At 38.6% G+C, this 27,834-nt stretch overlaps 1 protein-coding gene across 1 annotated transcript; it reads left to right on the top strand.

Moving 5' to 3' along the window:
- Positions 1-863: 863 nt before the first annotated feature.
- On the top strand, positions 864-27,834 carry TMBIM4 (transmembrane BAX inhibitor motif containing 4). Its single transcript, XM_038549931.1, has 7 exons — positions 864-1,037; positions 13,295-13,403; positions 14,429-14,534; positions 17,951-17,984; positions 19,886-20,003; positions 26,973-27,018; positions 27,562-27,834. Exons 1-7 carry the CDS (start codon positions 941-943, stop codon positions 27,766-27,768), a joined length of 717 nt encoding a protein of 238 aa, XP_038405859.1. The 5' UTR covers positions 864-940; the 3' UTR covers positions 27,769-27,834.

Genomic DNA, 27,834 nt, shown 5'->3' with positions numbered 1-27,834 from the left:
GAACTCGAACCCGGGACCCCGGGGTCACGCCCTGGGCTGAAGGCAGGTGCTCCACCACTGAGCCCCCCAGGTGTCCCCAGTTTAGTTCTGTTGACAAAAGCTTCCAATAACATCAACTTAAGGATCTAGTTTCAGAATAGACAGTTCCACAGCTATTCTGAGGTCCACTTAGTCTTTTGAACACTGTGGTTAAAGCGGGGACCCGGCAACTGTGCGGGCGGGGGGGGGCGGGGGTTGTCAAAGTCAACTCCTCAGAACCACTCCGAGCGGCCCTGGGATGACATTACTCGGGGCCCATCTCCAGCTCCTCCGAGCCCTGGGCTGGCAGCAGCCGCGAGTGTGCGCCCTGACCCCTGGGGCCTGCCAGCGGCGCTGCCGTTAAGTGAAACCGATACTGGGGCTCCCGGGGGGCTGCGCGGTGGGGCGTCTGCCTGGGGCTCAGGGCGTGACCCCGGGGTTCCGGGTTCGAGTCCCGCGTCGAGCTCCCCGCGTGGGGCCTGCTTCTCCCTCTGCCTGGGTCTCTGCCTCTCTCTCTGGGTCTCATGCACAAATCAGTAAAATCTTTAAAAAAAAAAAAAAAAAAATATATATATATATATATATATATATATATAAAAGTGCCTTTGCAATGTGATTGCTGGAGGACCCTGAAGGAGACGGGCGTGTGTTGAAGGCCGTGCGGATGGGACTGGCTGCACCCGCGAGCGCAGCGGCCCTGCAGAGCTGGCCCAGGGCCAAGCGGAGACCCCGCCCCCTCCACCCCCGCCCGACGGCGGCGGCGCGGGGAGCGCATCGATGAGCGCGGCCTGCGCTCGGCGGCTCGGCGGCTCGGCGGCTCGGCTAGTGGGGGCTGGAGCGCCCATCCCGGAAGTGCGCCGGCGGCCGTTGCGGCCGCGTCGTTGCCCCCGCCCGGCGGGGTCGCTGGGCTTCCGCCGCCGCCATGGCCGACCCCGACCCCCGCTACCCCTGCGCCTCCATCGAGGACGACTTCAACTATGGCAGCTGCGTGGCCTCCGCCAGTGTGCACATCCGAATGGGTACGCGCCCCGCCCCCGGGCCCCCGCCGGCCTGCCGCGCCGTCCGCCTCCCCGGGCGGCCTGGGCCTCGGCGGGAGCGCCTCCGGGGGCCGCAGGCTTCGGGGGCCGCCCTCCCCCCACCCCGCGCCCGCCGCCCCTCCCCCTGCCCCCGCGCCTCCGCCGGGACGGCGGCGGACGTGCCCCCGCGGCGCGGCTCGGGGCCCGCCCGGAGCCCGTCCCACGGCGTCGCCGCCCGCGTCCGGGGCGGAGGAAGACCTCGCCGGCCTTGTTTTGGCACCTTCGTTATTACTATTATTACTATTACTATTATTATTATTATTATTATCATCATCATCATCACAGGGATTTTATTTATTTATTCATGAGAGACACCGAAGAGGGGAAGGGAAGGGAAGGGAGGAAAAAAAGAAAGAAAAAGAAAAAGAAAACCGCGCAAGCACACAACTGCATGTAGGTCTACGTCACAATGACGTCAGGAGGCCCGGGGTCACGCCCTGGGCTGAAGGCAGGTGCTCCACCACTGCGCCCCCTTCCCTTCCCCCCTTCCCCACTTCCCCTTCCTCCCCTTCCTTCCCTTCCCCTTCTTCCTCTTCCCCCCTTCCCCTTCCTCCCCTTCTTCCCCTTCTTCCCCTTCCTCCCCTTCCCCTTCTTCCCCTTCTTCCCCTTCCCTCTTGGTGGTGGGATCCTTTCAAGTGTCTACTTACTGCTCCAGCCTCCTTTGCTGGATGGTAGGATCTGTGAGGCCAGAGGGACCGCATCCGTTCTTGTTTCACTCTTCAGTGTCTGCAAGACCTGGGACTTAGCACAAGTTTGAGTATTAATTGAGGCAGTTGCTGGAAATGGAGGCTTTAGAGGTCGATCAATATGCAGTATTAGTTTTAAGTTCTTTTCTTAAAGATTTTATTCATGAGAGGCAGAGAGAGAGAGAGGCAGAGACACAGGCAGAGGGAGAAGCAGGCTCCATGCAGGGAGCCCGATGTGGGACTCGATCCCGGGACTCCAGGATCATGCCCTGGGCCGAAGGCAGGCGCCAAACCGCTGAGCCACCCAGGGTGCCCTAGTTTTAAGTTCTTATGCAGTATTTATGGGGCAGAAATAAATTTGAATCTAAAATGCTTAAAAAATTAAAATGGTTCGTTTCACGTTAGTGGAATTCACCGTCTGTTACAGTTCAGCCAATTGCTTACAGAAGTTGCCCCATAGTTTCATCCTGTCCCCGTGGCAGGAACTCATCCTGGAAAAGGGATTACCAAGATCTGATGGCACTAAGACTCTTTATTTCTTTTTTTTTTTTTTTAAGATTTTATTTATTCATGAGAGACACAGGGAGAGAGGGGGGGGGCAGAGTCACAGGTAAAGGGAGAAGCAGGCTCCATGCAGGGAGCCCCACGTGGGACTCGATCCCGGGACCCCAGGATCACACCTGGGCTGAAGGCGGCGCTAAACCGCTGCGCCACCCGGGCTGCCCAGGCGCTAAGAATCTTGATCCCTAACATCTCTATTTCTGGAATTGGATTTTGGAATGATTTTGGCAAAGGAGCATAGTTTTTAAAATTTTTAATTGTGGCAAAACACACGTTAAAAATGTCCCTTACAGGGCATTAAAAATGTCCCACCTTCCCCATCTTAAAGTGTACATACAGTTCAGGAGTGTGAAGGTTATTCACATTGTTGTGCAACCGATCTGCAGGACTTTTTAGTCTTGCAAAACTGAAAGTTTGTACCATTAAAGAACTCCCTGTTTTCCCCTCTTCCAGTGCCTGGCAAAGGCAATTCTACTTTATGAACTTGGCTTCACTAAGATTTGTCATATAAGTGGAATCATACAGTATGTACCTCCTTGTGACTAGTTTATTCCAATTAGCATGTTTTGTGGTTGTGTCCATTTTTTCTTTCTTAGGGAGGCGGGAGAGGGACAGAGGGAGAAGGAGACTCCATGCCCTCGATCTCACAACCCTGAGATTATGACCTGAGCCAAAAGCAAGAGTCTGACACCTAAGGGACTAGGCCACCCAGGCACCCCAAGGTGTATCTATTTTATAGCATGTGTCAGACTTTCCTTTTTAAGGCCGGACAATTTTCCATTGTGTGACAAAATCACATTTTGTTGATATGTTTGTCTACTTGACGCCTGCATAGCTTTGACCTGGCTGTGAATCGTGTCGCTGTAAACGTATATACAGTGCCCCCATGGGATGCTTTTTTCACTTGTTCCATCTGTCTACCCAGAAGTGGCATCGCTGGATCCAGGGTGTTTTAGTGAAAAACCTATTTTTCCCTCCTTACTAAGGAAAAAAACAGTTTTTCCTCCTCTGTTTTTCCTTTACTACTCACACAGAACACTTCAGTTCTGACCCTTCTAGTCCCCCAAAGTGTGGGTTTTTCCCCCACACCAAGCAGTTCTCCACGACGCCAGCTCTGTGTCCTACAATTTAGCTCCATTCTGACACTGTCTCCTAGTGGATAGTACCGGACCCCACAGGTGAAGGGCTCAGTCCCATAAGACTGCTCCCACTCCACTTCAGATGCCAGTTGCAAGTAACAGGTTCCCAGTTACTCATAACTTGTCAGACTCGGCTCTAAATTGAAGGTTCCCGTCAATCCCTTCTTGGATTGACCAGAGCAGCGCAAAGAACTCCAGGATACCACATTTGCCAGTTTATTAAAAAGTAAACGGGGCAGCACTGGTGGTCCAGTGCTGCCTTCGGCCCAGGGTGTGATCTTGGAGACCCCGGATCGAGTCCCGTGTCGGGCTCCCTGGGTGGAGCCTGCTTCTCCCTCTGCCTGTGTCTCTGCCTCTCTCTCTGTCTGTCATGAATAAATAAATAAAATCTAAAAAAAAAAAGTAAACAGCTGGATGAAAGCAGAGTAGGAGGTCTGGGAGGGTACCAGGCACGGGAGCTTCTGCCCCGGTGGAGTTGAGGTGCGTGACCCTTCCAGGATGTGGATATGTTCACCAGCCTGGAAGCTCTCTAAACTCCTACTCATCATTTTTATGCATGCTTCCTCACTGAGGCATGATCAATTATTAACTCTATTTTCAACCTTTTTCCTTCTCCCCACTTCAGCAGGGCTGAAAATTCCAGACTTGTTTATGGCTTGTTCTTTCTCGTGACCAGCCCTCATCTAAGAGAGTCACCTCAGTAGAGCAAAAGACATGTCTATCACCCAGGAAATTACAAGGGTTTCAAGAACCTTGTATCAGGAACTGGGGTGAAAGATCAAATATTAGAACAAAAGATGTTCCTAGTGCTCTTATCAGGTAGGAAATTACAATTTCAAGAGCTCTGCCAGGAACCTAGGACAAAGGCCAATATGTTTTTTCTATCATCTCACAATACGGTAATTGTATTTTTAGTGTTTTGGGAAACCACCATACTGTTTTACACAGTGACAGCACCATTTTATATTCTAACCAACATTAGGTGTTCCAGTTTTTCTACATTCTCATGCTTGTTTTTCCCCCGTTTCTCTGAAAGTAGCCTTCCAAATGGGTATGAGGTGGTATCTCATTGTGGTTCTGCTTTGCTTTTCCCTAGTAATTGGTGATATTCAGCATCTTTTCATATACTTGTGGGCCTTTTGTATCTTCTCTGAAGAAATGTTATTTAAGTCCTTTTTAAAAAATGGACTTTATTTCTTTTGAAGCAGTTTTAAGGGCAGCCCCGGTGGCTCAGCGGTTTAGCGCCGCCTTTGGCCCGGGGCGTGATCCTGGAGACCCGGGATCGAGTCCCACGTGCTTCTCCTTCTGCCTTTGTCTTTGCCTCTCTCATGAATAAATAAATAAAATCTTTAAAAAAATAAAATAAAATAAAGCAGTTTTAAGTTCACAGCAAACTGAGTGGGAAGTACAGAGTTCCTATGTAACCTGTCCGTACACATACATAAGCTTTCCTACATTAGCATCCTGCACCAGAGTGGTACATTTGTTATAACCCATGAGCCGAAGTTGACACATCATTATTACCTAAAGTCCATACTTTATATTAGAGTTCACTCTTGGTGTTCTACATCCTGTGGATTTTGACAAATATGTAATGACATAGACCCACTATTGTAGTATCACATGGAATAATCCCATTGCCTTAAAACCCCTCTGTGCTCTGCTATTCATCCCTCCCTCCCAGCAGTCCCTGGTAACCAGCGATCTTTTTTACTGTCTCCATAGTTTTACCTTTTCCAGAATGCCATATAGTTGGAATCATACAGTATATAGCCTTTTCAGATTGATTTCTTTACTTAGTAACGTATGTTTAAGATTCCTTCATATTTTTTCATGACTTGATAGCTTCTTTTTATTTTTTTATTTTTATTTTTTTTTAATTTTTATTTATTTATGATAGTCACACAGAGAGAGAGAGAGAGAGGCAGAGACACAGACAGAGGGAGAAGCAGGCTCCATGCACCGGGAGCCCGATGTGGGATTCGATCCCGGGTCTCCAGGATCACGCCCTGGGCCAAAGGCAGGCACCAAACCGCTGCGCCACCCAGGGATCCCGATAGCTTCTTTTTAGCACTGAATAATGTTCCATTGTCTGCATTGTACTTCAGTTTACTCATTTACCTGCTAAAGGACATCTTGGTTGCTTCCAAGTTTTGGTAGTTATGGTTTAAATTACTATATAAACATCCATGTATAGATGTTTTTGATTTTTAAAAAAAAAAACTTTATTTTTTTAAGATTTTTATTTATTCATAGAGACACAGAGAGAGAGAGAGAGAGAGAGAGAGACACAGGCAGAGGGAGAACCAGGCTCCACGCAGGGAGCCCGACGTGGGTCTCGATCTCGGGCCTCCAGGATCACACCCCAGGCTGTAGGCCGCACTAAACCGCTGCGCCACAGGGGCTGCCCCATGTATAGATTTTCTGTAGTCATAAGTTTTCAGCTCATTTGGATAGATGCCAAGGAGTATAGTTGCTAGATTGTATGGTGAGAGTATGTTTAGTTTTGTAAGACACTGCTAGAGCACAGTTGCTGGATCATATGATAAGAGTGTGTTTGGTTTTGTAAGAAACTGTCTTCCAAAGCGGCTCTACCGGTTTTGCATTCCACCAGCAGTGAAAGAGTTCCTGTTGCTCGACCTTCTTGTCAGCATTTGGTGGTGTCAGGTTTTGGATTCTGGCCATTCCAATAGGTGTGTAGTGGTATCTCGTTTCAATTTGCATTTCCCTGATGACCTATGACACTAAGCATCTTTCCTATGTTAATTTGCTCTGTTTTGTTCAGTGAGGTGTCTTGCCTCCTTTTTAATTGAGTTGTTCATTTTCTTACTGTTGAATTTGAAGAGTTATTTGTGTATTTTGGATAACAGTACTTTTATCAGATGCATCTTTGCAGATATTTTCTGTTAGTCTGTGGCTTCTCGTTCCCTTGACTTTATCCATATTTTAATTGGGTTTATTTTTTTTACTGAATTGGAGGAGTTCCTTATATACTCTAGATATTAACCATATATAGATAAATATGTACATATGTATTTACAAATTTTCTACCATTCTGTAGGTTGTCTTCTCACTATGTTGATTGTGCTCTTTGATGCACAATTTTAAGTTTGGGTGTAGGACAGTTTATCTATTTTTAATTTTGTTGCCTGTGCTTTTAGTTCATATTCAAGAAATCATTGCCAAACTCTGTCTTGAAGCTCTTCCCCTGTGTTTTTTTTTCCCCCCTGTGTTTTTTTTTTTCTAGGAGTTTTTAGAGTTTTAGGTCTTTCTTTCTTTCTTTCTTTTTTTTTTTTTTTTAGTTTTAGGTCTTATGTTTAGGCCTTGAAGTTATTTTGAGTTATTTTTTGTATATGATGTAAGGATTCAACTTCATTCTTTCACATGTGGATATCCAGTTTTCCTAGCAGTATTTGTTGAAGAAACAGTCCTTTCCTTCATTGAATGATGTTGGCATCCTTGTTGAAAATTATTTGATCATATATGCAAGGGTTTACTTCTGGTCTTCTATTCTATTCCACTGTTCTGTCTGTGTGTCTTTATGTTAGTAGCACACTATTTTGATTACTCTAGCTTTGTAATAACTTTTGAAATCAGAAAGTGTGAGACCCCAAACTTTGTTGTTCTTTTAAAGGGTTTTTGTTTGTTTGTTTTTTGTTTTTTGTTTTTTTTTACTTTTAAAGTATTTTGGCTGTTCAGGGTCCCTTGAAATTCTAAATGAATTTTAGCATGCATTTTTCTATTTCTGCAAAAAAGGCCATTGGGATTTTGATAGTGATTGGTGTGGGGTCAGGAATGAATGAATAGTCAAGAAAGAATTCTTGAGATGTTTTCAGTGCAGAGTTGCTTTTATTATAGTAGTGACAGGATTGCTAGGCAGAAAGAGCTGCACTTTTGTTGTATGAAGCTGGTAGTTATATGTTTACTATTCAAGGGGGAGGGACATGCAGGGAGTATTGGATCATAAATGTCTTATTTGAATTTCTACTTGTAAAACTGCTTTCTCAAGATTTCCTATTGATTGTCATTCAGCTCGATATTAACTATCAGTGAGATGTGCAAGCAGTCATGATACCCTTAAAGAATGTAGTAACTAGCACATATCAAAACTATGCAGGCTACAGGTCAGCTTTCTGGGCTAAAGGTGAACATTTTTCTGTTTCTATGCCTCATCAGGGATTGCATTAGATCAGTAGCTCTTTTTTTTTTTTTTTTTTAAATTTTTATTTATTTATGATAGTCACACAGAGAGAGAGAGAGAGAGGGAGAGACATAGGCAGAGGTAGAAGCAGACTCCATGCACCCGGAGCCTGATGTGGGATTCGATCCCGGGTCTCTAGGATCGCGCCCTGGGCCAAAGGCAGGCGCCAAACCGCTGCGCCACCCAGGGATCCCGATCAGTAGCTCTTTTTGTGTATAGTAGGGACATTTTAACAATATTAAATCTTTTAATCTGTGGACATCAGATGTCACTTATTTGTGTCTTTCAGCAGTGTCTTGTAGTTTTAGAGTACAAGTCTTTTGCTCTCTTGATTAGATTTATTTCTAAGTATTTCATTCTTTTTGATGCTATTGTAAGTGGAATTTTTTTTCTTAATTGTATTTCCCTTCTGGCTTGCTCATTGTTGGTGTATAAAAAATGCATCTGATTTTTGATTCTATACCTTGCAACTTTGTTGAATTCATTTGTTCTTAGAGTTTGTGGAATCTTTATGGTCTTGTATGTGTAAGATCATGTAATGTGTATACAAGTAATTTCACTTTTTTTCCCCTTTCCAATTTGGATTTCTTTTTCTTGCCCACTCGCTCAGGCTAGGACTTCCAGTACCATGTTGAATAGAAGTGCCCCAAGCCTACATCCTTAACTTGTTCCTGATCTTAGAGGAAAAGGAGTGACGATTTCCTCAAGCTTCTCAGAAGCCCTGTTATTTGAATGGTTTTTCCATGGTGCAAAATTGGATATTTGTGAGGTTTTAACAAAGGATTTTACAATCACATTCTCTCTCTCCTCTTGCATTTTAGTATAAACAGCAAGAGGCCAGCAAGTACCTTTATTACTTGCTGGAAGTCTCCTCAGTCTAATCACCCACTTCATTAGGTACATTTTCTACTTCTGTATTTCCATAGCTGACAGTGTTGCTACATTTTTTCGCCAATACAAAATAAGAATTTTCTTACCTCCAGTTTCCATAAGGTTTTCCTCTCTTCTAGCTTATGACCTACAGCCTCCTCAAAGGCATCATCATTCTAGAAACAGTTTCAGGGCTTTTTGAGCTTTTACCTCAGAGACCTGCTATCTTCCAGCCACTGCCTGGTTCCAAAGCCTTGCCCATATTTCAGGGTTTTGGTATGGCAGCTCCCCACTTTCAGGTACCAAAGTCTAAATTAGTTTTCTATCGCTGTGTAACAAATTACCATAAAATGCAGTGGCTTGAATAAACGTTTTTTTCTTTTCATCAGTTTCTCAGAGCCAAGCATCTTACTGATTCTAGATCAGGATTTGTTATAGGTTGTAGTCTAAATGTTGGCCGAGACTGTAGTCATCTGAAGGGCCAACTGGTGCTGAAGGCTATACTTCCAGAAGGCTCAGTCACATCACTATTAGCAAAAGACCTTTTTCTCACTGGCTGCTGGTGAAATAATGTGCATCTTTCCATAGGACCACTCGAATTTCCTCACAACATTGGCAGCTGGCTTCTCCTGTAGCATTCGTTCTCAGTGGGGACAGTACCCTCCCAAGAGGGTAAAAATTGGTTCTTGATGTGGATGGCAAAAAAAGTCTCAGATTTTACAATGGTTTGTAGCTTTCCAAAAACCTATGATACAAAAACAGATGTACAATATGTTTGTGGTTTTAACAGTTTATTGGAGGACTATTAGGAAAATAATGTCCAGAAAGCTCCTTAGGTGTTCAACAATGGAAAAAGGTTGAGAAACAATGCCCTAGAGTGAGTCCTCTAAGCAAGTAGGTAGCTCTGTTACTTTGTATTCTTTAACTGATGTATAAAAAATTGCCTTTTATGATTAGTGTTAGAAATAACACACATTGTCACTTCTGCATATTCTTTTTGTTGGAAGTGAGTCTCTTGAAGGAAGTGTCAAAAGTGTGGATGTTTTATTTTTTATTTATTTATTTTTAATATTTTATTTATTCATGAGAGACACACACAGAGAGAGGGAGGCAGAGACACAGGCAGAGGGAGAAGCAGGCTCCACCTGACGTGGGACTCAACCATGGGTCTCTAGGATCACGCCCTGGGCTGAAGGCGGCGCTAAACCGCTGAACCGCCCAGGTTGCCCAAGTGTGGATGTTTTAAACCACCATTCCATGAAAAGAAAGATAAAGGCATTCCAGGCAGAGGAAACAGCAAGGGCAAAGACCCAGACGTAGGAAGGAGTTAGTATGCTTGGAGAACAGAGAGGTAGCTACTGTGGGTAAAGCTAGTGAGAAAAAGAAGAGTGGCGTGAGATGAGACTGGAAAAGTACATCAGTTAGGGCCTTGTAGGCCCCATAGAATCTTTTAATAAGTGTTTAAACAGGGAGTCACATGACATAGTTCAGGTTATAAAAGATCACTTTAGTGAGTGACAGCTGTGTGGAGGATGGATTGTGACAATAGGTGGGACCAGAGTGTAAGCATGGAGACCAATAAGAGGACCACTATAGTAGTAGGTGAGCGATCATACAGGCTTTGTTTGACTAGAGAGGTAGTAGAGGAGACCAAAAAGGTGGACGTGCTGTACTTGGTGAGCAGAAGCTCCAGTACTTGTGGGTAGATTGGGAGAAAGGAAGCATTGCCCACATTTTTGTTGTGGGAAATGTTGGTGCTGGTCACTGATGAGAAGACTGGGAGAAGGACAGATCTGAGTAGAAATGAAGAGTTGCTGTTTCGGCCATGTTAAGTTTGAGTAGAAAGGGAGGAAATAAAAGCAGAAGGGGGAGAAATCAAGATTCAAAAAAAATTGAAAGATACTGCTCTTTGGCTTATATTCATTTCCCATCAGCTCTTTTATTTTTCTGTGTGAGCTAAGTATACATAGCCTTTGCCACGTTTATATTAGTTACTCAAAATGGGTGTCAACTGTTGCTTTTTCTTTGAATTTAATTTAAGCTTTTATTAATTTTAATTTTTTAAAGATTTACTTATTTATTTTAGAGAGTATATGCCCATGCACAAGCGGGGGGAGGGGCAGAGGGAGAGGAAGACTCTCAAGCAGATTCCACCCTGTGTGCAGAGCCTGACGTAGGGCTTGATCTCACAACTCTGAGATCATGACCTGAGCTGAAATCAAGAGTCAGAAGCTTAACCAACTGAGCCACTCAGGTGCCCATAAGGTCTTTTTTTAAAAGGGTCTAGAAAAGTTATAATCTAGAATATAGGTATAAGGATTATTTTTATGATGAATTTATTGGGTTAGCACAGGTTTCTTTATTTTTTTTTAGAAAAAGGATTTTATTTGTAAGTAATCTCTACACCCAACGTGGGACTCAGACTTACAACCCCCAGATCAAGAATCACATTCTCTAGTGGTGGAGCCAGCCAGGCGCCCCCGAACCCCCAGCTTAGCACGTTTCTTTAGAATGGTTTTCCTTTTTACAAAAGTAGTAAAGATTTACTGATAATCTATAAAAAACAGATTAGCAAGGAACTGAACATGAGAATCATCCTCAGTCATGTTACTTAGAGAAAACCATCATTAACCCCTTAGTGTATATTCTCCAGTCTTATTACATAAGCACTTGTGCACACACACACACACACACACACACATACAAATGAACATGAACTACACTGTTTTGAACTGTGGAGCAGTTCCGCAAAATGGTAAAGATTAATATTAACTTTTCACTGCTTAGTTGAGAAAACAGATGGAATGAGTTTGAGTTATGTGAGGTATATAATAGGATATCAAAATTTAAGAATATGATTTTTTTTGCAGTCTGGAAAATCCCTCGAGGGAATAATAGTTTGGCTTTTAGTTTAGTAATTAAATCTGCAGAAAGATAGCCCAAATAATACTGTCCATGACAGTAATACATGCTTTTCTCTGCTTTTGTGAAAAAGGTGGAAATGACCTTCCACAGCATGCAGACAGACATCAGGGCCATTTTAAGAAAGTACATTATATTGTAGATCAGTTGTGGGGATTAGCATTATTTATCTCCTTTCTGTTTAAGATACATACCTACGTTGTAGGCCAGAATACAACTGTTAACCAGTGTTATCGCGAGTCATCTGTTAAATTATAAGTTCAGTAAAATCTGTTCAGGAAAAACTTACTATATATTTTGGAAAAGATACCAACATTAATTAAGATTTAATTTGGGGTCATTTTTAAGGATTAAATCTTTGGTATTTATGAAAATTCCTTTATTAAAGAATATTTATTACTTGATATTTGGCTGAATGCCATCAAAGCACTTCACCCTCACTTAGGAAGCCAGGTCTTTAGTTGGAATCCTTTTCAGAGAGAACACTTCTTGTATTAGCATTGTCATAAGAAGGAAGAGATGATGTTTCATCTTGTTTGTTGGGTAAAAGTCATTCAGCAGTGTTTTTACTGGCTGCCTAAGCACAGTGAGTGCTCTACAAAAGTTATGTGGCTCTGCTGTTGTTTTAGAATAATACAACTGAGTGGCAAAATTCACCTTTCATAAATTCAATATAAATTATTTAAAAGCAAATAAAATGTAATGAGTATCGTAATAGTGCCATTCACTTGGCTGGGTGTTTGGGATATAAAAATGAGGGAGATGTGTTCCCTATTATTAGGGAGATTTTTTTAGTCTTTATAGTTTAATGGAAGTGAAGGGCCAGGGCTTATTAATTAGAAAATGAAGTGATCGGAAATACACTTGTATTCCCCTTAGGAACAGAAGGAGTGTTTAATTCACACTGGGGAAATGAGAAAGGCTGAATGTTGAAAGATGGTTAGCAGCTAAGGGGGTCAGGAGAGAAGGATGTTATCAGTATGTGTACATAGAGGAGGTGGAAACTCTTTTTTTTTTTCTGAAACCGGTGGTGAGTTGGGTGTTCACTGTATTTATATCATCTGTATGTCAGATGACTTTACTAATAAGTTTTTTTATCATTAGGCCTTGGAGTTGATTTATGGTTGTTAATGTGCTGAAAGTAAAAATTTCTTACTGTATAGAAACTAGAGGCAGAGGTAGTATAAGTGAGAAATAAAAGCAGGTGAGTAAGTTTATTAGCCTTTTAGGGAAAAGTTTTCATTTTGAGGAAACATTTGTACCACTTGGAAATTAAGATTTCTTTAAAAAACTGTATCTAACCATATGCTTTCTCTTTCTGCTTTTCAGTTTCAAGAAAGATTTGTTGTTTAGAAATACTCAATTTTTAATCTTTTGTTGTATGCTGCTGTATACAAATATGTTTCATCCTTTTTATTTTGATGAAAGCATTTTCTTTTCTTCTTTTTTCTTTCCTTTTTTTTTTTTTTTTTTTTTTTTAAATAAGCTCTACATCCAATGTGGTGCTTCAACTCAACTCAATGACCCTGAGATCAAGAATCACTGAGCCAGCCAGGGACCCCATTGCTGAAAACATTTTCATTCTGGGCTATTAATTTTTTTTTTAAACTAATGCTTCTTGAAGGATAGTTATCATTTACAATTTGTGATTTCTTTGGGAGTTTTTTTGTTTGTTTGTTTAAGTTACAGACTGCATTATTTGGGCTAAGATCTAAAAATTATACATAAAAAAAGTCCATGTTTCTAAGTACAGATTTGATTGTGCTGTTCTATGTTAAATGCTTAAGAAAATAATCATATGGAATTATTTTTCTTTTTCAGCCTTTCTAAGAAAAGTCTACAGCATCCTTTCTCTGCAAGTTCTCTTAACTTCAGTGACAGCTTCTTTTTTTTTATACTTTGAGTCTGTACGGACATTTGTACATGAAAGGTAAAGTGATGAGTCTGAAACATTTTCAGCTGCTGCTTATGATCAAAAGGCCATATTATAAGCAGAGTTTTTTTTTTTCTGTTTACTTCTGAGGCTAGAATGTAAAAAAGGTTCATTATTACCTCTCATAAATCTAGTTTTGTTTTGATAAGAAACATGTTCTACAACTTAGTATTTGCCTCTGAACTTCTTAGCATACAGTTTTGTAGGGTTAAACCTTCATCTCCTCAAATAGTATTAAGAATTTTTACTGTATTTAGCTTTTTTAAAAAGGGTTTTTTTTTCTTTTATTATACTTAGCCTGGTCCCCAAAGCCTTACATGGTGCTTGAAAAATAAAAATGCTTTAAAAAAATAATTAAAAAAATATAAATAAATAAATAAATAAATAAATAAATAAAGGTACTTAATAAATATGTGTGTAATTTATCTTAGTGTTGGCTCATGACTAGGGTAATTTCACTGAGAAAAGGAGCTTCATATGGTTCATCACATTTGTTTAAGAGCTGACCCCAAAATAATTATTTCCTTGGCAAAAAGTTTTTTAGATTTTTATATTAAAGGGAAAATAAGGAATGAATATTTTCTTGGAAGTAGACAATTTCTATCATCCCTCCCCCTCCAAAAAAATAAAAAAGAGTTTGTTATTTAGGTAAAGTTCTTTAATTTAAATTACAGTTAATAGTAAATGTATATAAAATTTGTTTATTCTTTAATAGCTATTCTGTATTTCTGTCAAAAACAGTATGCTAATTGTAAAAATTATTCAAATACATAGAAGTTCATGAAAAAGGAAAAGTCTCCCACATTTATTGTGGGCTCTTTTCTTTGTCTTGCTGCTCCTCCCCAATTCACATTCCTCAAATTCCTTGAATGGAAAAGTAATTTCTTTTGACAGTTTGGTGTAGTTCCTCCCAGATTGCCTTTTCTTACTTTCACAAATAAAACATACAAATTTTATTAAATGGGTTAATACTATTTACACTGTTTTTAAACTTAAAAATGCTTTTAATTTTTTTCTTTCAGTCCTGCCTTAATTTTGGTGTTTGCCCTTGGATCTTTGGGTTTGATTTTTGCATTGACTGTAAACAGACATAAGCATCCCCTTAACCTGTACCTGCTTTTTGGATTTGTGAGTATTTTGACAATTTGTTACTTTAACATTTATTCCCGTGTTTTAACTTTATTTAATTGAATGCAAATAACATATAATAGTAGCAGAACAAAATTAATGTTTTTAATAAATTAAAATATTTTAAGAAATTACTTGAAATGTTCTAATCTTTTAGAATTTTTAACCTTTGTCAGTTTCAGGATTTTTTCCTGTGAATATTATGGTACAGCAGAAAAAAAATCATGAATTGGAATCTCATGACCTGGCTTTGCCACTTTCTGGTTATGTGACATTTGGCAGGGTGGTTAATTAACTTTTTTGTACCTAAGTTTGCTCATATGTAAAATGAACATATTAAAGTGGATTATCTCTGTGATACTTTGAATCTCTAATATTCTGTGATTTTCTTGGGAAAAAATTATAGCTTTAATTTCATAGACCTTAAATTGAAATTTTTCTGATTAACTTTTGTGTTTTTTTTATCTTAGTACTCTGTTCTTTTAAAGGACCACTTTGCTCAATTGATGTGCTCTACTAACTTGTTTTAAAATGATAAGTAGGGAACTTAACTTTAGGTCATGTTTGTTTGGATGTTTGTGAAAATGAAAACCCAAACTACTACCTATAAAAACCAAGCCTATAGTATGACCAGAGTGAGTTGGCAAGGCTCAAGATAGATATTTTTTAAATTATTTTTCTTGTTCTCTTATCCAGTATGATTTTGGGTTCTAACCTAAAAATTTACTTTAAAACATTTCAAACTAATATTAATAATATTTATAGTCCAATAAGAGTGAAAATGCTATTTATCAGATTCACTTGCTTTAACCTAAAGAAAGTTTGTGAATTCTGGTAACAAGTTTATATTAATATTATGAAAGAAAAGCTCACGACTTCAGAAATTTCAATTATAGAAAAGGTTATTCATTTAAATCATAGGTTCTTTTGTTTCCAGGTATCAGTATCCTCACCTAAGTTCTCTCGAGCATGGAGTTTATATAAAAGCTTGGGAACTCACCAAGAAGGGGCCTTAAGAAGACAAGGAACTAGAGGAAGGTTCTAGAAAAATGCCGTTGTAGGAAATTCAGTACTCATTTTGGCAGCACATACACTAAAATTGTAGGAAATTCAAAGCAAGAATTGGGGGTCTCCTCTCCCTTCTTCCATTACATTTCTTCTCTGTCTTACAGCTGTCCTTATATATAGTTTTCCTCTTTCATAGCTTTTAGTTTTTAGATGGTTTACTGTGGGCCTTCATACGGTTCATTAACATTTAGCTTCAGCTCCTGCTACCATTGCTTCATTCTTTAAGTTTAGATGCCTAAGTGAGAAAGAATCTGATTGGCATAGTTTATTATTGGCATGGGTCACATTGTGGATTGCTAGCCAATATAAAGCCAAGGGCTGCCAACTCCTACTCCTGTCATCTGTGACCTAGGAGAGAGGTGGGGTGGGGGATTAGGGAGGGGCACAAAAAAAAAACACAGCATCATATTCAGTTCCTCTTAAACTCTGCAAAAAGCTTGCCACCTTTCAGAAAGGCTATGATTGATTTCTATGTGTATGGATCAACTTTTGCCCAGCAGGGAGAGGACCTCCTAGAAAAGTATCCACCAAATGCATATGAACAAGATGGTCACTTACAGCTACAACTACTGATCATACCCATAGGTAAAAATGGTTTAACATATAAGGAAGCATGGAAAATACATTTCAGATTATTCAGAAACCTCTGATACTAGATTACTTTGTCCTGCTCTACCAAAGTAAGAAAGGAGATGGCTCTAACCTTGTTTTAGGTGTGTGTGTGTGTATGTGTGTGCGTGTGTGTTCATATACTTAAAAGAGGGTATTATTTTAGGGTGGTGTTATATTTTCCTAGTCTTACCTGTTCTCCTGTTCATATTATCATGTTTCCTTTGGATGCTTTGAGTATGGGGTAGGATTTCTTAACCTAAAATTATGTCACAAATATCAAGAATGAGGTTTAATCATATTTTTCCAGAAAAAAAAAATGTCATCTTTTCTACCACTTCTCCAACACTTCCAACAACATTATAACAAAATGTGGCAGTGCCTTTCTTGCCTCTAGATCTATGTACAATTTTAAGGCCATTTTTGCTCTAGTTCTGATAGGTTTCTTGATTTCAGGTGGGGAGAGTTACAGGGAGTGCTTCTACCAAGAGTATGAATATATAGCTACTGACGTTACTTCTCGCTTTACTGTTGTGATATGGTCTATGAGGTAGTTGGTAAAATATAACTCTAGAGTAAGCATTTATTTATTTATTTTTAAAGATCTATTTATTCATTTGACACCCATACACACCCACACCCACACACCCACACACACACACACACACACACACACACACACACACACGGCAAGCAGGGGGAGTTGCAGAGGGAGAGAATCTCAAGCAGACTCCATGCTCACTGTGGGGCTCAAAGCAGGGCTGGATCTGCGGACCCTAAGATCACGACTTGAACTGAAATTGAGAGTCAGATACATAACTGACTGAGCCACCCAGGCATCCCTAGAATAAGCATTTAAAATAAAACAAAGGTATGTAGTTAAGGAGAAAGTGAAGCTAGAGGGTAAAACTCAATATCCCTAAATCTTTAATTTAGGATAGGAGTTCAGCTACAGGTGACATGGGTGAAACGAGATTATTTACTTCTCTTTCATGTAAAAATCTGTGCACTGTTTAGTGAAGTTTTCAGGGACCCAGGTTCCTGCTATGGTTCAAGGACTCCTAAAGTCTTGTATTGGCATGAAATAGCTCCCACCATATCAACATTCCATCCAGTTATTTACAAAAATGAGAAGAGAAAAGGCAGAGCAAGCCCCTTTGCTTTTTTTTAGTAGTTGTATACCTGTCTACTCACATTCTGTTGGCCAGAATAAAGCCCCATGACCAGATACAGGGGAGGCTGAGAACTATGTTTAATCTGAACAGCTATGTGTCCAGGTAGAAATTCTGTTACTAGGGAAGAAAGACTAAATATTTAGAGACAGTTTCAGGACTGCCACACTAAAGCGCTATGTAAATACTTTATTCTTCCTATGTATGTGTATGATGTTGAAGTTTTATGAATATAGATATCATTTGCAATTTCATTTTTACTTTCAGAAGGTGAGAGAAATAGAAACAACATTATTTCTGTATCTTCCTGTTACAGGTATAAAAAAATCTAGTCAGGGTTTAAAGAGTGATAGGATCACTATTAGAATGTAAATATTCTCAGTACATTGAGGTCTCATTTTCATTATGGTAGGCTTATTATATGTCCCATGTAATTCATGAGGCTGCTCTGAAGCTAAAATGGGATCATATATGGGAAGTCACGTGGAACTCTTAGAAATTAGGACATGTACATGACAATAGTGTAAATTTTATGTGCATTTATGTAATTTTAGTTTCTTTTTTTAGACACTTTTCGAAGCTCTGACTGTGGCCTTTGTTGGTAAGCCATAATTGTGCTTCTGTATGTTACAGTAACTTTTAATGTAGATAAATCTTTTGAGTTAAAAGGTGCTTGAGACTAAATTTTAACATCATGAGATGTCATAGTTCAACTATATAGCATAGGATGAGGAATTCCATCACATGAGCTGAACCTCTCAAATTGCTGCACTGAACTGTGCTTTATTATTATATCCTCATACTTTATCAAATGACCCTACAAGAAACTTGTTAATTTCTGTTTTATATTTGGTGTTAAGTATGTGTCTGAAAGGAAGTGTCTGTTAAAATTATTTGATGTACTGTATGTAATGCCTTAAGTAAAAAATTTCGTGATTTATTAACAATAAAAATTCAGATTGTCTCAGAATGATTAACCTGGGGTACAAAAAAAGTTGGAATGAACTATTACTGTCAATAATAGTAAATTGTTACTCATTATGTTTAGTTTGTTTTTTTTTTTAAGATTTTATTTATTTATTCATGAGAGGCACACACAGAGAGAGAGAGAGAGAGAGAAAGAGAGAGAGGCAGGCCCCATGCAGGGAGCCCGACGTGGGACTCGATCCCGGGTCTCCAGGATCACACCCCGGGCTGAAGGCGGTGCTAAACCGCTGAGCCACCGGAGCTGCCCTCATTATGTTTAATATATTTATCTTTTCCTATTTTGTCATTACTGCTTTTAACCTTTCTATGACAGTTTTATTTAATCTATATTGTTCAGTAATTCACTTCTTTTGTAAAGGAATCACAATGTAAGTAATAATAACTACTAAAATAAATAGAATTGAAATTTTTCAACATAGAGCGGAAGGATTATTATTAATAATTACTTATTAATGTTATATCTATTAATGTTATTATCAAGTCTATCTCTGTCCTCCCTGGCTCCCTCCATTTGTAACAGATTTAGGGAGAGCTCTGTTTCATGGTTCTTAGAAATACATAGGATGGGGTAATCTGAGAACATTATTTTCCTCATTAATTGTAATATTCTTTCCACCTAATCTTATGCCGAAGTTGTTGACAAGAAGCACAATAATCTCATATTTTTTCATGTCTGCATTTGCTTTCCTAATCCTATAGTGATAGAGAAATTCCAATAATGTAGTGTTTAGGAATAGATATTAATCCTTGAAAAATAAAAAATGACTTAATGGTTTGGGTTCAAAGCACTTCCTTTAAAGGGGATATAATTTAGCATTCTGTTAAAATGCTAAGCAACTGTTTTACAATTATAATAGTCATAGTCAATCTAGGTGTTCATTCTAAAATTTCAGAAGAGAATTTGGTATGTATTCAGGAAACCCCCAATTATGTATTCGTTGTATACATTTTTGGATATAAAGCAATTAGCGGTTGGTTCCTGGTCTCTGCAGGGTTGGTGAATGGTAGACAGCCCTAGTATTCTTCTTGCCTCGTTTCTTTGTTCGGGCTGATGAACTGGGTATCCAGTTAACCAAGCGATTGCTGGAATTGCTGCTACTGCCCAGGAATTTCCCAGCCAACCACAGGACCCAGAGTCATCCTTATTGATATTTCAGTTATATAGCACAATCACCACAGATGGTGATAAAACTAAGCTGGGACAGAGATAAGCAAGAGTAATTCTATCATATCCACCAAACTCTAAGCTAGCTAGCTGTGTCATAGCTCTCTGGTCATTTCTTTGACTTCATAATGATGTGACCACCTTATTTGGTATGAATGACTGTTTATTGCATTATGGGTGTGGTTTTATTGTACCAGTGTTACAGGCTGAATAAAGAATCTTTTCATAATTATTTTTATTGGCAAGTAGTACAGGAGAAAAATACAGTATTTCTGTTAAATGCCAGGAAAAAAACGGTTTTATATTGAATATGTCTAAATTCATTTTTAATGTGTTTTTTAATTTTACAGTTACTTTCTATGATGTCTATATTATCCTGCAAGCGTTTATACTGACTACTGCTGTATTTCTTGGTTTGACTGTATATACTCTACAATCTAAGAGAGATTTCAGCAAATTTGGAGCAGGGTAAGTTATATATTCATGGCTATGATAGATAAATATCTTTAACATTAGAAATCACCTTAAGAGAAGTGCTATAATGTTAGCTTTGGATATTACCTTTTAAAATGAAGGGTGTTGAAGGACACCTACGTGGCTCAGTCAGTTAAGGGTGTAAACTCGTGATTTCAGCTCAGGTCATGATCCCTGAGTGAGGCTCTGTGCTCAGCAGTCTCTTTGGGATTCTCTCTCTCTCCCGCACTATCCCTTGTGCACGTGCTCTCTCTCTCTCTCTCTCTCTCTCGCTCTTGTACGCACATTCTCTCTTCCAAATAAACAGATCTTTAAAAAAATAAATAAAAATAAAATGGACATCTTTCTGAGTAGTAAAGCCAGGCCTTAACACTTCCAGAACATACAAGGAGACAGAAATCACTTGTTTCCGTTCTATGTTAAAAGGGAAGAGATTGCCCAAAAAAAAAAAAAAAAAAAACCCAGTTTGCTAGAGAGGCTAGGCTTGTATGCTCTATGAATGCTATGGAACTTACCTAAATTATTTAGGTCTTTGTCTTAACATACATGTTAATACATGTTAATACAAAGCCATCCACTTCTTTGTGGCAGAAACAAGGTAATTGACCCAGGTGTTGGTGATAATCAACATGAACTTCAAAAACGTTTTTTTTTTTAAAGATTTTATTTATTTATTCATAGAGACAGAGACAGAGAGAGAGAGAGAGAGAGGCAGAGACACACAAACAGGGAGAAGCAGGCTCCATGCAGGGAGCCCGACGTGGGACTCGATCCAGGGTCTCCAGGATCACGCCCTGGGCTACAGGCAGCGCTAAACCGCTGCACCACTGGGGCTGCCCCAACTTCAAAAACTTTTTGACCTATTTTGATAAACCGGTATCCTTCTTCAAACTAATAAATACATGGAATGATATTTTTTATATTAGGATGATGGTACAGTGTTGCCCTCACCTGGTAAGAATGTATATACTCTTTTCTAAGCTCACAATGGCTTCCTGTTGACACATCATCAGCATCTTCTGTTCCTTTTCCTGTTGCAACACTAAAAATTTACAAAAGTCTATCTTGCAAAACATTCTTTCATCCCCCCTTTTCCCCTGGTAATCCAAATTACTAGAAATTTCTACTGGAATAAAATACAGTTGGTCAGCCAACACTGACAATTGTGCAAGATGCTTTACTTGTTTTAGAATGGAGCGTGATTTAGGGAGAGGCAACATTTTTTTCGTTTTCTGCTTTTTGTGTTTTGGAGGGGATACATAAAGATTTGAAAGATTTGCTGTCTGCTTCTTCCCATCCCATCCAACTGTGCCCCTCCCTCCCATCCATTCTAGTGTAATCTCTGGAAGTCCCATTCTGGTAAACATTCTTACCTGTATTTTGGCCTCTTCATAATATATTCTTTTTCCTTATTTCAGTGAAACTTGATTCCTCCTTGAGAACACTGCTCTCTAGCATTTTGTTCTCCCACACCCTATGTAGTTTCAGGTGTGTGGGGGGGTTAGTACTGAAAACTGCTTTAGTCCCCTGCTGCTACTTTCAGTATTTCCTTAGCATGCTGGAAATTCGTTGTTTTAAGGTTGTGTTATCTGGCTATACATTTCCTAATCTTCCTCATTACTCCCACTGATTCCCTTTGTTCAAACCTTACTTTTTTTTATTTTTATTTTTTTTTTATTTTTTTAATTTTAAATACTGTTGGGGTGCCTGGATGGCTCAGTCAGTTAGGCTCAGTCAATTAAGCATCTGCTTTCAGCTCAGATCATGCCCACAGTCCTGGGATTGAACTGATCCTGGGATTGAACCCCATGTATCAAGCTCCCTGCTCAGTGGGTAGTCTGCTTCTCCCTCTGCCCCTGCTTCTCCCCCCAGCTCATGCTCACTCGCTCTCTCTGTGTCTCTTTCAAATAAATAAATAAAATCTTAAAAAAAAAAATTCAAGTAGCTTTTACACTCAAGGTGGGGCTCGAACTCACAGCTCCAAGATAGAGTTGCATGCTCTATTGACTGAGCGAGCCAAGCACCCCAAGCCTTCCTCATTCTTGAAACACTTCATTCAAAAAAAAAAAAAAAAAAAGAAAAACACTTCATTCAGCATCGAACTACATGTTAGGCCCATCTATCACTTTAACTTCTCAGTGTCTCCGGACCGCTTCTTCAGCAACTTTTCATTTCCTTGCCACAGCTACAGTATGGATCTTGTTGCCACCAGAGATTGCTCCCCTGAAGAAATCTTAAATGCCAGTGTTGGACTTTCTTTTTTTTTTTTTTTTTTTTTTATTTTTTTTTATTTATGATAGGCACACAGTGAGAGAGAGAGGCAGAGACATAGGCAGAGGGAGAAGCAGGCTCCATGCACCGGGAGCCCGACGTGGGATTCGATTCCGGGTCTCCAGGATCACGCCCTGGGACAAAGGCAGGCGCTAAACCGCTGCGCCACCCAGGGATCCCTGGACTTTCTTTCTTAAGTCTTCTACTAGCTCTCTCGTTTCTTTGTGCCCCCAATTGTGCTTGTTCTTTAACAACTGCTGTTGCTGTAATAAACTTCTTTTTCTCAGACCTAGGGGTCTCATGTCTTCTACAGGCATCCATGAAACCATACTAGACTAATTTATGAGCTTGTGTGTGGGGTAAAATCTCAGATGCTTTATATTCTTAATACCACCTTCCTTACACTCCTTGATGCTGAAGCTTTGTAGTTTTCTTAAGGTTTAAGTATGAAAAAGTAAGTCCTGAGTCCATTTCAGTCCTGAAGGATCTTATACTCTGGTGGCATGATACTTCATTCTAATTTAGGTATTCCACATGTATCCAGAAAAATTCTGTGGCCATTCCAGCAAGAGAATTGAGAGCTGGAATCTCATCATGCCCTTAGTTCATCGGATTATAATACTATGTATACTTAATTTCGGATTTTATTTTTATTTTTTTGTTGCTAAAGAGCATATTTTCCATGATTTCAGTCCATAGTGAGATTCATGTTATGATACTTAGTAAATGATCTTTGTGCACTGGAAGAGAATGTATATTTTGCTGCTGTTGGATAAGTCTTTGGTGAATGTCAGTTAGGTCAAGTTGGTTGATAGTATTGTTTAAGTGTTATGCACAATTTGTAATATCCGCATGCTCGTTCTATCAATTAATGTCAAAGTTGTATTGAAATCTCCAACTACAATTATGGCTTAGAGTATGATTCTCTTATCATTTCTGTAAGTTTTACTTCATGTTATTTTGAAATTCTATTTTTAGATGCATAAACATTTAGGATTGTTATGTCCTCTTGATGACTCCTTAATCGTTCTGAAGTTATCATCTCTGGTAATATTTTTGTTCTAAAATCTACTTTATTAATACAGCTACCCTAGCTGTCTTTTGATTGTGTTAACATGGCACATCATTTTCCATCCTTTTATTTTTAGCTTCCTTGTAGCTTTATAGTTAAAATAGTTTTCTTATAGGCAGCATATGGTTGTCTTTTGCTTTTTGTTTTATCCAATCTGACCATCGCTGCCAGTAATTGGAGTGTTTAGTCAATGTGATTATTCATCTGGTTGGGTTTAAGTTTACTACCTTGCCATTTGTTTTCTTTCTGTTTGTCCTGTCTGTTCTTTGTACCTTTTTTCTCTCTTCCTTCCTTTGGATTATTTGATTTATCTCCTTTATTAGTTATTAGCTATAGCTCTTTAAAATAGGGGTTGCTCTAGGTTTTACAGTATATATCTTTCTTTCCTTCTTACTCCAGAATTTTTATAATTTTATGTATTTAAATAATCTCTACAACATAGGGCTCGAACCCATGACCCTGATATCAAGAGTTGCATGCCCAAAAAAGAAAAAGAAAAAAAAAAAAAGAATTGCCTGCTTTATGACTGAGCCACCCAGGAGCCCCTACAGTATGCATCTTTCAATCATCATAATCTACCTCTAAATAATATACCATTTCCTGGGGCACCTGGGTGGCTCAGTAGTTGAGCATCTGCCTTTGGCTCAGGTTGTGATTCTGGGGTCCTAAGATCGAGTCCCACATTGGGCTCCCCGTAGGGAGCCTGCATTCCCTCTGCCTGTGTCTCTGCCTCTCTCTGTGCATCTCTCATGAGTAAGTAAATTAAATCTAAAATAATAATAATAATAATATGCCATTTCCTATATAGCATATTACATCTCCTCTCCTCTACCTTTGTGCTATTGTTGCTGTAACTTTTAGTTCCACATATGTTATACACCTCATAATTACTATTTTTGTTCTAAATTTTACCCTTCAAAAAGATTTAAACATAGATGAAGCCTTTTATGTTCACCCACATATTTGTCATTTCTGTTCTCCATTTCTTTGTGTCAATCCAAATTTCCATCTTATACTTCCTTCTAAGGAGATATATTGAGAGAGCATATATCTGCCTGAGAGATTTCCTTTTAATATTTCTTATTTTTAAAAGAATTTATTTATTTATTTATTTATTTATTTATTTATTTATTTATTTGAGAGAGAGAAGTGGGGGAGCGTGCATGCGTGCTAACAGGGTGGGGGAGTGGGGGAGCAGAGGAAGAAGGAGACAGAGAGAACGTTAAGCAGGCTCCATGCCCAGTAAGGAACCTGATGGGGAGCTTGGTCTCACCACCCTGAGATCATCACCTCAGCCAAAATGAAGAGTCAGATGCTTAACTGACTGAACCACCCAGGTGCCCCTTCTGATATTTCTTATATAGTGCCAGTCTCTTAATCTCCGCTTTTGCATATCTGAAAAGAATCTTTATTTCACCTTTAATATTGAATGTTATTTTTGCTGGATGTAGGATTCTAGATTTGTTGAGGTTATTTTGTTTTGTTTTTTTCTGTTTTTAGTATTTTAAAGATGCCATTCCATAGTATTCTGGTTTATGTATTTTCTGACAAAAAGTCTTCTGTCTTTATCTTCGTTCATGGGTATATAATGTCTTTTATCCTCCAGCTACCCTTAGTATTTTCTCAGGAATTTTCAGTAATTTGATGAACATTTTCAGTAATTTGATTATGATATTCCTTGGTGTGTTTTTTTTCATGTTTCTTCAGCTCCTTGGATTGGCAGTTTAAAGTTTTCATCAAGTTTGGAACATTTTCAGTAATTGTTTCTTCAGTTATTTTTATGTATTCCTGTCTTTCTCTTTATTGAGACTTCAACATATATGTTAGGCTTCTTGATGTTGTCCGACAGTTCATGGATACTCATTTTATTTTTTTCCTCCAATTTTCTCTTTGTGATTCATTTTGGTTAGTTTCTATTGCTGTTTTCATTTTGATAATCTTTTCTTCTTCAGTGTCTATAATCTGCTATAAATTCCAACCAGAATATTTTTTAATTTGACATAAAGTATTGTTTTTATTTTTGGAAAGTCAGCTTAATTTGTGTCTTTTAAAAATATATATCTTCCATTTCTCATGGTGATGACTTTCCTTTAAAACCTCCTTGAATATATGGAACATATTGTTTGTAATGCATTGTTTCCTAATTCTCGCGTGTCATTTTTTAATTTGTTCATATTGATTAATTTTTCTCATTGTTAGAGGTCATATTTCCTGGTTCTTTTGCATGTCTTTATAACTTTTCATTAGATGCTGGTCATTGTAAATTTTATATTGTTGGGCGGTGAATCTTTTTGTTTTTCTTAAAATATTTGGTTTCATTCTTCTAGTAAGCTGTTAAGTTCTTTGGCAACTCTCTGAACCTTTTGACGTTTGCTTTTTTAAGTACCTGTTATGTAGGCCCAGAACAGTGGTTAGGTTAGGGCTAATTTGGCCCCACTCTTGAGACAGTACCTTTCTAAGAATTCTTCAGAGCCCCATGTCTTAGGAGGTCTTTCCACTTTGGTTGGGGAGAATGTGCAGTATTCCTGGCCCTTTGTGGATTTTGAGGATTGTTTTGGCTGCTTCTCTATTGTGTTTCTTCCTCCGGCCTTTGTCATTTCTTCACATGTATGCATGATCTGTGCTCAGCTAAAGACTTGAAGGGAATTGTCTGCATATCCCCAGAGCTAGCCAGCTCTCTTCTTGATAGCTCTCTTCTTTCTGGAACTTTGCTCTGCAAATTCTAGCCTCTATGGCCTTTCTGACCATTCAGTTCTCACCACCTCAACTCAGGGAGACCAGAGGGCTCCATATGGATTCTTGTCTCCATGCTGTAGTCTAGAAACACTTTCTTGCTGGGTCAGTTACAAAGCTTACCTTTATCTGGGGAATTACTGTGCCGTGCTGCTTGCTGTTCATTCATATGTTTTGTGTGGTTTTTATTTAAGGAGGGAGGGTAAATTTGACCCCAGTACTTTCTTGTGGCCTGAAGCACCAGATGTGTATTTAGGTTTTTAAGTTTCATATTTGATAATAAAGGACTGACTGCTTAGATGTCCTTTGTCATATATTTATACTTTTTAAAATATATTTATACTTTATATTATAATGCATAATTACACATTATATATAATATGTAGGAATGGTAACTCATAAAAGTATAGCAGTGGCAAATTATGTGCATAAATTTCTGTAACACATTAGAATAAAAGAGGGAGTACATTGGGAACTTTAATAGATATGCATGTTCACAGACTAATATGATATTGTTATTTGGTTAAAAAGGCAGTTTTGTTTCATTTGTTCGTGTATATATTTTCTAGAAGTTTTATAGGTCTCTGTCCTAAAATCCTTCTAATGATATTTCTGCTTATATCAGTATTTTCTTTGTGTTCCAACTGAACACTTTAAAAGTGATACTTTCAACTAGTTTTGTTCGCTATAAAAACAAATGTTGAATGATGGCTGTTTTTTTCAATTTCTGAGTATTCTACATTATTCATTGTGTATTTATGAACTCTTAAATTTCATTTATTCTTTGGCAAATATCAGGATGGATTTCTTCAGAAAATGTTGCAACAGTTTACGTAGCGTTTTGGTAAGGAACAATATTCTAATTTACCAATATTTTGTTTTTATAGACTGTTTGCTGTTCTGTGGATTTTGTGCTTGTCAGGAATCTTGAAAGTAAGTTGTTTTAAAATGGTAACTTGAAATATAATTCTGGCCATGTTAATATAAATAATCTCAAGGCTATGAGAGGTACTTTTTATGATAGGACACTTAGTTATAATCTGGAACATTTGCATATAGAATGATTAAAAATTATCTTTTAAAAAATCAAGGTCTTATGTTAATATCAATTGAAAGAAAGATGAACATATGACTTAAAGTACATAGAAAGAGGTCCTTACTTGTAATTGCTAAGCTCCCAGTGGCACATATAATTCTGAAAAAGAAATATATTTTTAAATAATTGATATTTAGGATGCTACTATTTGAAGTCAAGTGGGTAATTTAATAGAAAGGAGGATATCCATTGACTCATCCATTCATCCTTTCATCCAACAGAAAGGAGGATGAACCTTGCCTTTTTCTGCTTTTAACATTTGCATTCCAAGTTGTAAAACATTATTAAATATGTATATAGCATATGTAACTTAAGAGCAAGTAACTTAAGTATTCTTCATACAGTTCTTAAATATAAACTTACTAATTTTTTGCTTATAGTTATTTTTCTATAGTCAAACATTGGAGTTGGTCTTGGCTGCTGTGGGGGCCCTCCTTTTCTGTGGATTCATCATCTATGACACACATTCATTGATGCATAGGCTGTCACCTGAAGAATATGTATTAGCTGCCATCAGCCTTTATTTGGATGTCATCAACCTGTTCCTGCACCTGTTGCGGTTTTTGGAAGCAGTTAATAAAAAGTGATTGAAAGCAGTATATGGAAATGGATTCATTAAGTAATAAAGTTTGAGATATAATTAACTATTAAAA

Source organism: Canis lupus, chromosome 10 (genome assembly GCF_011100685.1).
Source record: "Canis lupus familiaris isolate Mischka breed German Shepherd chromosome 10, alternate assembly UU_Cfam_GSD_1.0, whole genome shotgun sequence".
NCBI classification, from domain to species: Eukaryota; Metazoa; Chordata; class Mammalia; order Carnivora; family Canidae; genus Canis; species Canis lupus.
Note: the sequence above shows the minus strand (reverse complement) of the source record. Positions and strands in the feature narration are given on the sequence as shown.